This window comes from Oculina patagonica, unplaced genomic scaffold (assembly GCF_052425735.1).
Source record: "Oculina patagonica isolate OP01 unplaced genomic scaffold, crgOcupat unplaced159, whole genome shotgun sequence".
Classification (NCBI taxonomy): Eukaryota; Metazoa; Cnidaria; class Anthozoa; order Scleractinia; family Oculinidae; genus Oculina; species Oculina patagonica.
The window spans coordinates 5,292-14,351 of NW_027557618.1; the positions used below are offsets into that span (position 1 = coordinate 5,292).

The 9,060-nt window shown below is 37.9% G+C and overlaps 1 protein-coding gene and 1 long non-coding RNA gene across 2 annotated transcripts; both read right to left on the bottom strand.

Annotated features, from left to right (window-relative positions):
- Nucleotides 1-838: 838 nt before the first annotated feature.
- LOC144639979 (uncharacterized) lies at nucleotides 839-5,612 on the bottom strand. Its single transcript, XM_078499235.1, has 5 exons — nucleotides 5,525-5,612; nucleotides 2,800-2,966; nucleotides 2,309-2,365; nucleotides 1,300-1,341; nucleotides 839-879 (listed from the first exon to the last, which is right to left on the bottom strand). The coding sequence occupies exons 1-5, from the start codon at nucleotides 5,545-5,547 to the stop codon at nucleotides 839-841; spliced, it is 330 nt and encodes a 109-aa protein (XP_078355361.1). The 5' UTR covers nucleotides 5,548-5,612.
- A 1,288-nt stretch (nucleotides 5,613-6,900) lies between these two features.
- LOC144639978 (uncharacterized) lies at nucleotides 6,901-8,368 on the bottom strand. The gene is made up of 2 exons (XR_013568252.1): nucleotides 8,264-8,368; nucleotides 6,901-7,268 (listed from the first exon to the last, which is right to left on the bottom strand). It is a non-coding gene; the product is annotated as an uncharacterized LOC144639978 (long non-coding RNA).
- Between the last annotated feature and the right edge of the window lie 692 nt (nucleotides 8,369-9,060).

Consider the following 9,060-nt stretch of genomic DNA (forward strand, 5'->3'; position numbering starts at 1 on the left):
CTTTCGCTCGCCGACAAGGGACTCGATAGATGCCGTGGTGCTCAAGTTTTGTAGGCAATACCTACCAATTTGCTGGAGTTATTATGGGATTAAGCAATCTGGGGATTGTTAACCGTCTAACGTTGGACATAAACCGAGATGAGAAGCAGGTAGGCTGCATGTGTGTCAAAATCTGCTCGAGAGAGTTCGATTTCAATATAGGCGAAAAAGTCCAAAATGCTGGTACATGTGCTGATAAAAACGGTCACAACTTTTGAAATATTGAAAACGTACATGGGATTTTGCACATATTTGCAGATTAACGACTACTCTAGTCGGCTGTATAGGCTAGAAGTATTAGGTTGGTCCCAAAATTTAAAAAATAGCCTCTAAATCGAAGCCAATTTACAGCCTTCGCTCGAAGGCGAGTAGTAGTGGTCATATTACGCTCCATTTTGTCTTTTCAGGAGAATTGAGAGGCAAATTGTGACTTTCTTGAAAAACTAGAAAGGTTTATTAGCAAGTTGATATAAAATTTGCGGCTAGATGATGCGAAAGAAATATTTTACAGTGTTACGAAAAGTGCCTATTTTTCAATTTTCGAGACGCTGTGACGGGGGCTGACAAGGGGAAATATTTTATGGCTTCTAACGCGGCCAGAATATCATTTCAAATCAAACCAAATCTGTTTTAGTTCTTACCTCGGTAAAGTCTTTCAGTTGACAGAGTTTCAGGCAAAATTATTTTTTACGCGAAATTGAGTGGGTGTTTCTAAGAAAGACGCCCTCTTAAGCATTATTGTTAACTGATTCGAATGCAACTTCAAAAACAGGGAGAACAACAATTTTAGATAAGAGTGTTACACAAGGTCATACAGAAGTCCCCACAAGCCTCCAGCAGCTGAATGGTTAGAACATCCAACCAGTCGATGAAGGACCATGGGTTTGACTCCCATTGGGAATTCAGAAATTTTTTTTCTAAGTAAGTCGACTAAAGATCACTTCTTCATTTATAGGCAGTGGACTCGCCCCGAGTCCACGTTCGACGTTTAGTAAAAACTGACGAGAGGCGAAGTAGCATGGGGGGAAGTGGGCGGGGGATACGGGAGTAGGACAAATATGAGGAAATTTAAAGAGTCTAAAGAGTTACAGTCTAGTGATACAGTAACTTAATCTTCGTTTTAGAAATGAATAAAAATGAGTCAAGGCTTTGTACATAGGGAAGAGAAATATTAGAAAAACAGACATAATTGGATTAAAAAACGTTACAAATATTTTCAATTAACGGGAACAACGTAATGAAAAAGGAGAAAAAACTTACCACTGATATGTAAATTGCCAACTGTAAATCCGTCATGGGATGCTAAAAGCAGAAAACATGATAAACGATGTTACCAACAATTACCGTGTTGTTATAGCTATCAGTCAGTTATTTCCACTAAGATATACCGGCTCCGAAATGACCAACAGTAAGGGCTTATCCAAATTCTACGAACAATTAATTTGACCACGCCTTTCTGATAACAAACAAACACGATTTTGGCGACAGCAATATCGTCAGCGGTATATGCGTCATTCCTTGCTTCGCACGTTGCTCTAACCGGGTGTTAACATCTGGTACCCCTGCTTTCCAATAGGGTCCAGTGAGTGGTAATTCTAGTTTCGATTTCTGTAATATGTTTCTTTTTCCGGGAGCGGGTTATCAGCCTGCAGCCCAACCCCAACCTGGAGGACCAGGGGCTGTTCTTCGTCTAGCCTCTATCCTTTGACCAATCCGGTATGGTTAGACCTACCAGAGACCAAAGTCCCCGCCTGCACAGCTCAATCACACAAGCTTCACCACCACGGTAAGGTGTCAGCCCAAGGTGAAGCACACTTACTGATGATACCCAAAAAAATTAAATCTCTCTCTTCTTTTGAGACAGTACAATCCTAGGCACGAGCGACCTTTTTTACCAGACATGCATGCTAGCTATATCTCTTCATCCGTGAGATCAAGATTGCGGTTCGCACTGATGTATTAAACAGTGCAAAAGGTCACGTAAACGAGTTATGTCCGTTTCAGTCGTAAGGATGGGAGAGACAGATAACTCATCCGTTCTGGCACTTAACGCATTGCTTCTTCAACTTGAAGTTCTTGCTAATCGGTTGAGCTCTTTAACCTGCGAACGCACGCGTATTTCCGGCTGTCGTTTCTCTCTGGGGAGAGAAACAACAGTCGGAAATACGTCTGCGTTCGCAGGCTATTGAGCTCTGAGAAGGACTTGCTAACAAGACTTCACCCTACGTACAGTCCTATTCATAAATTAGCAACTTCACAGCAAAGATACCTGCATCAGCTTTAGTGACATTATTCGCATCGTCAATCATGCTGGGTCCCACTGCATCTAAAAATACAAATATTCTGTTGAAAATCAATAAAATTCCAATATGTTGGCTTCTGAGCTGGCCAGTGAAAAACATACCTCACATAATAATTTAGCATTTCAAAAGAGAAGAAGATCAAATAAAGATAACGCACAATTACTCGAATTTGCGTAGCTACCTGTGCAGTTATTGCTTTAAGCAATTAGATAAACAGCTTTTTCAAAAACTGAAGTATTGAATAATAGTATTTCGTCAGGATTCGGTGACCATTGGATATCAGCCGGTATACCATGCCATGCAGATGTGGTAGGTCAACAAAAATCGCCTTCTGGTCGTTTTTTGCAAATTGAAAGTTAATCGACATTTCGTTCTTATTTATAATCTACCAATCAGAGCCTCTGATTGGCTGATCCCACTTTCGGTGTAGTAGCTAGCAGTATTAAAGGCAACTTACTTTCACTTTTGTTCTGCAACTTTTCCGGCTTTTCCAGATGTCGTTTGATGAGATCCTTTAGTAAAGTCCTTTTAACACGTATTGGTCGTTGACTTTTAAAGTTGGAATCTTCCTCGCCGAAAGAATGCGAGGAGCGAGTATCGCACGAAACGATGGCTACTCCGTATCTGAAACATAAACAAGTACAAATACTCTAAAGCTAGCACAACAATTTGCAATACCAGAATACAGTTTAAAATAAATCAAAAAAATGCCGCGAAGGTAACGTGTTAGACATCTAGCTAGAAGACTGGAACCAGATGACTTTCCCCTTTCCGTTAAATTCGAGCGCAAAATGTACCTGCAGTAGACACATGTACGCGTTGCCGACCCACTTTTTCTCTACGCGGGTGTACAAATGAATTGCAATGGGTTAAAAGAAAGGATAGAAGAAAGAAAATAGTTTTTGGAACACCACCAGACAGTTGACCCCAAAAGAAAATTTTTCGTATTCTCGGTATTGGACTGGAACTAGCTTGCAATGGAGGCTAATGCGGGTGGTCTTTTCAAACGCAAATAACGTGAAGCTGTTTTTAATGATATTCCCCCGCATGAGCCTCCATTGCAAGCTAGTTCCAGTCCAATACCGAGAATACGAAAAACACTCCAAAACATGGGTTTAACAGAAATATCTTGTTACAGTGTAACAAGATATTTCTGTTAAACCCATGTTAAGCGGCGGAAAAACGGCCTTTCCCTGCCTTAATAGCAACCAGTTAGCTTGTTTATATTTTCAGTATGGTACCGGTCGGTACCTATATTGCAATATCAAACATACATGTTTTCGTGACCTATTCCAAGAGATGAAAACTAGAGTTTTACCTTGACTATAAAACATGAAAAATTTCCCTGTATTTTTGTGGTTACTTTATTTATTCGCATGACAAATTTTACTAAATGTACATAGCTTTGTAAAGGACAAGTTAAATGTTGATCGGACTTAAACGATTTGTTTTTGTTTTTAATTTACTAGTGCGTGTGCAAATAACCTGCAGATCACGAAAATAAAGCCAACAAAATGGGTAGCAGCTGTCTGTCACGTTGACGTTGTCCAATGGAATTTCTGCATGTGTCAAAGAACACTTCGTATACAATAAACAAATGGAAACGGGCAGAAATGTTATTCTTACTACAAGTTTTACCCGTTATGGCAGTGTTAAAAGAAATCGACAGGAATATTAAATTATCTTGTTTCAAAGAAAATGGTTAAAAATGATTTTCACGACCAAACGTTATTAAAGCAACATTTTGTGTAGGAATGACAAATGGTACTGACATATTAGTAATGGACAAGTAAATATTTTTCTAGTTAATTGCTTTAATCTAATTTAACATATTTACTTTTTATCGATTTTACCACCAAATGAATACTAAAATTTCTGGATCACACTTCACATATCAGATGCTAGTCATCGTTTAACAAGTTTTGGGGTTATTAATGGTCTATTATATGGGGGCCTTACAGTCCACAAACCGCCATATTTACGGTTCTTCCTGGACCGCAAATTTCTTTTGTTTTCTCCTAAAGACAGAAACCGCCATAATCACTTGACCGTAAACCGCCAGATAAATACGAAAGTACCTGCAAACCGCCACTCGAAATTGGCTTAAACCGCAAAACCGCCGGATTATAACAGACCCTCTTTATTGTAAGCTGCGAGGCTGGCGTTTTTAAAATGATAGGAGCATTTATTTTTTTCAAACTGCACGCTTAAAAAGACTGGACTCCGGTGACTACTATGCCCGTCGCAACACAGGTTGCTTTTTGTAAACTACAAGATGAAATGTCAAAACTTTTTCTGATATTAGAAAATACATATATTATGGGTTCAAAAAACGTCGTCAAAAGCAAGATCAGACATTCCAATTTTAACCGCTTTGTTTGACGCCGAATTACCACAAATAAGTACTCTTTATCTTTACAAACTTTGAAACTTCTAACCCATCTGATTGCAAGATACTAAACGTAAGGTTTTCTTGGTGGCAAAAACATTTCAAGAAAACCTGACGCATGCATTGATATTTTGAAATATCCACTCGGCCAGAAATAGAATCCTAATTTACAGAGAAAAACTTAGTTCTGAGTGATTTGGAAATCAAACTGCGGCAAAAAAGCAGGAGTTCCTTCGACGAGACGAACCCGAGTGATATTAACTTAAGTCATTCAATCTCTCATTGTTCGATAAGATTCGACTTTTATCATTTCATCTCTAGCTTTTAATTAAGCAAACTTCAATGAGGGGGGCAAAGGGTTTATGCGTGACACGTGAAAAGGGCAAAAATTAGTCCGTGACGCGTGAAAATAGGGCAAAAATTAGACCGGGACGCGTGAAAAATAGTTAGAAAAGAAACGTGATCCGTGAATTTTGCTGTTTCAAGTATACGTGACACGTGAATTTGGTTAAAACTTGTGCGTGAAACGGGATCACGAACCCCCCTTTGGTACCCTCTTCAATGCAGATCATCCTTTTTAATGGCCAGTTCCAAAAGTTCTGGTCAAATTTTTACGACCTTACACTTTCACAGCAACGGTAAAAAATCTCGGCCATTTTGAGCTTCGAAAAGATCAGAAATGCTCGTCGCTCGTATAAGAAAACGGTTTTTAAGGTTAATGATGGCAAAACACACGGTCCATAATAAATGATAAGCATAAGAACGCTACAAGTTTGAATTCATTAGTACTTACAGGAGCAGAAAGAGAAACCTCATATCTGAGTCGCTTGTATCAAAGGCGGGCTTCCAGACAATGGTTCAAGCTTCTCGCCTCGCTCGATTGATATGTACTGACTTTTGCGCGCTTATTTATTGTTTACTTTAGTCACACTGTGTTTATGATATACAGTACTGTTACCAGAAGAAATAAGATAACAAATTAAAAACCGGAACGGAAACAAAGGATACCAACTTAAAAGTTGCTTGAGCTGATCAGTGTTATTAGTAATGAACTCAAATTTAAGCAAATGAAAGATCATCGCAGTAATGTACTCAACTTAAGCAGTTGAGAAAAGGAAGCCTGAAAAAAATTCAGGCTTGAACGGGAATCGAACCCATGACCTCTGCGATACTAGAGCGCTGCACTATTATCGCAGAGGTCATGGGTTCGATTCCCGTTCAAGCCTGATTTTTTTCAGGCTTCCTTTTCTCAACTGCTTAATTAAGTTGAGTACATTACTGAGATGATCTTTCATTTGCTTAAAATGTATATCAGTAGTACAAATATATGAATTTGATATATTCATTTCAGAACTCAACTTTGTTGTAAGGGTATTTGCAAAAAGAACATCATAAATGAAAGAGTAAAGACCCACAAAAATATATCTGAAAAAAAAAGCTGCGAATTTCGTCACTGACTTGGACTTTTTGATGAAAATGGATGTATAGAGTATCTTTATACCTTCCGAAGTTTAAAAATCAGGATTCTATTCACATTTGCGCCAAATTGAATACTCCATTAAAAAACTACAAGCATTGGGATACAAATAAAGAGAAGACTTTACTTACAAAGACGTTTCCAAACAAATCCTCGAAATATGTCAAAAATTCAAACTGCTACAGTAATTCGCACTGTTACCAAAAACTTGGGCAGGTACAAAAAATAGTTGTATTTTCAAAAACCAGGTGATCTCTAGCTTTCAAATTCCATCAAATATGATTACTTTTTTTAAATTTAATTCGAAAAGCTAATAGCTTTCGATGAATCTGGAAGTCACAAAATCGTTTTCTGTTATAACAAAAGCAAAGTATCACATTCCAACGGGTTTCACAGAATCTGACTTGACTTGATGGAAGACGAAAAAATTTAACACAACAAAAAAATGTTTTAGTCCGTTTTAATCGCCTTTATTAAGGGAGGTTTGGGGGGGGGGGGGGGGCTGGGTGAAATATTTTTCGATCCTTGCTATTGTTTTATTTTTAAGGTGAAATCATTTAGCATCAGTCAGAAAAACTATTTACCATATTGATAACTATCATCAAACTTAAAATCCGATTTGCTCTGTGTGCACTGGCTATTTCACACTTCCTAGACACTCTCAGATTAAAAAAAAAGAAGACAAACAAGGCTTCAAAACAACACAACTGGTTTATTTGTTATAGTGACCTATTTACCAGGTCCCAAATAAACGCGGGGTCTCTAAGGTGGAGTCATAAATAAGCCCCTCGAGCATTTATTCGAAGTACAATAAGTTGCAGGTACAATGGAAAGATATATATTTCTGTCAAAAATAATAACTAAAAACCTTTGCTTAATAAACGTCGGGTGGATACTTAATTTTAAATAAATGCAAATAAGAGTTCGATATCATTTGCTAGTTCCCACCCACATCTTATTTCGCATCATCTGTGAGTTTCAACCTGTCCAGGTTTATGAGTGCTTCACTTCCGGCATGTCTCGTAGTTAGCTGAGAACCAGTCGCAAGTTTCTTTGATGGCTGAAAGAGAAAAAGATATAGTGAAAATAAGTCTTTATTTTTCGGCTGAAACATCCGTTCAGTTATGGCACATTTTATACAACAATAGGAGTCTGAGTTTGAAGAGCTTTCAAGAGCGATGGGAGATAACTGTGTTCGCTGGCTAGTTTATATCCTTTCAAGAAATATTATGAAAAACGTTTCAAGAGCACATTCTCCCGAGGAGAAATGCATAAAATATTGACTCCAAATCTCGACTCTTAATAATAACCCAAAGCGCGACAAGGTTCAAGTTGACGGGTTCATACTCGGTGTAAGAACCTGTGGAACTCATCAGTGACGTAAAACAAAAACGACCAACACAACAAAGAATCTCTAAACAATATAGGTCAGGAAAACAATGGCTTAAAAACAAAGAAAAAATTCACAGGTTCTTACACCGAGGTAAACCCAGTTTACGTTGCAAGAACTGGTAGGTAATGTTTCGGTTGGCACCAAAGAATCAGAAACATCGAGCATGTAAAACGGGCAATAACCCTCGATTTGTCAAGAGGACAAAGTTTCTTGATAGTTGCTCAAGAATAATTTCACTCTGATTCCCTGTAGCACCTGATTAAAGGGACACTGTCACCAGTTTCACTTTAAAACCTCAAGAGCCTAAAGACATATGGAACCTACGAATAGTTGTCCAGTTTTGTTAAAAAATTAATATGCCAGTGTACTGAAGCTATAAACAAGTGAAATAATTAATCATTGTGCCATCAGGAACTTTAGATCTCAACTTGAAAAAGTCAGGCAGATTTTTTCAAGTTCTGCCCTTGTGGACTGGAAAACAATTAACAATTTACATTATATCTTCATCTTGATGTACTAGGTGCATTTCATGTACGAGAAGACCACTTCGCCAATTTTGTGACTTTTTACCGAAAAGCAGTAAAATCCCCGTGACAGTGCCCCTTTAACGTTTAGAGATAAGGCAAAATTACTCGATATAAGCAGGATACTGTTTTAATTACCTATCTTGGGATCGGTGAACTTGAAATCTGGCCGGTACTTCCTCAATTTTGCGTTACTTGCAGTCTTCTTGAACTGACCATCTGACTTGCTAGTGTCATACTAAAAGTGAGTCAAGGATTCCCTTTACACAATGATACCCTACCCTGCTGTTTTACCCAAGACCCTACACTCTCGTAGAACGCCTCTTCACCCAGGACTAGGCATACATAGATTGTGCTCAGCAACTTTTGAGCAACTTTTAGCGTCTTGAGCAACTTTTTGTAGTACCAGCAACCTAGGGCAACTTTTGCCTTCCTTGGCAACTTTTGAGCAACAAATTGATATAAAACCGATCCAAACTATAAAGTCGTTTCATTTCGAGGGATTTTTATCTTTTTTCTATTTTTTTATTTTTATTTTTTATCTATTATTAAAATTATGTTAAGTTTAAAAAGCATATTGATTACAACGAAGTATTTATATTTCTCATATAACAATGGCTTTTTGGACTCTTTTAATGATTGTAAGAATATTTAATGCAAATTTTTAAATGGCAACAAACAAACAAACACGTTTTGAGTATTTATCTAAAACAAAACAACTCTAGAGCAAGCAACTTTTCTAAATTTTGGTGGCAACTTTTTGATATTTGAGCAACTTTAGAGCAACTTTAAGGTATATTGTGAAGCAACTTTTCCTGAATTTACTAGCACAATCTATTCATGCCTACCCAGGACCACCAAGGGTATAAATGGGTACGGCGAATTGTAAGGGAAAAGTGGCAAAGAGCGGGGGTATTTACAGCCACCTTGGATTT

Bases quoted from the DNA above. Each gene is read 5' to 3' on its own strand.
- LOC144639979 (XM_078499235.1), bottom strand. From the start codon at position 5,547: ATGAGGTTTCTCTTTCTGCTCCT. The intron at 2,967-5,524 runs GTAAGTACTAAT...TTTATGTTTCAG, and splicing joins AGGTTTCTCTTTCTGCTCCT to ATACGGAGTAGCCATCGTTT. The intron at 880-1,299 runs GTAAGTTTTTTC...CTAACCATTCAG, and splicing joins TGGCAATTTACATATCAGTG to CTGCTGGAGGCTTGTGGGGA.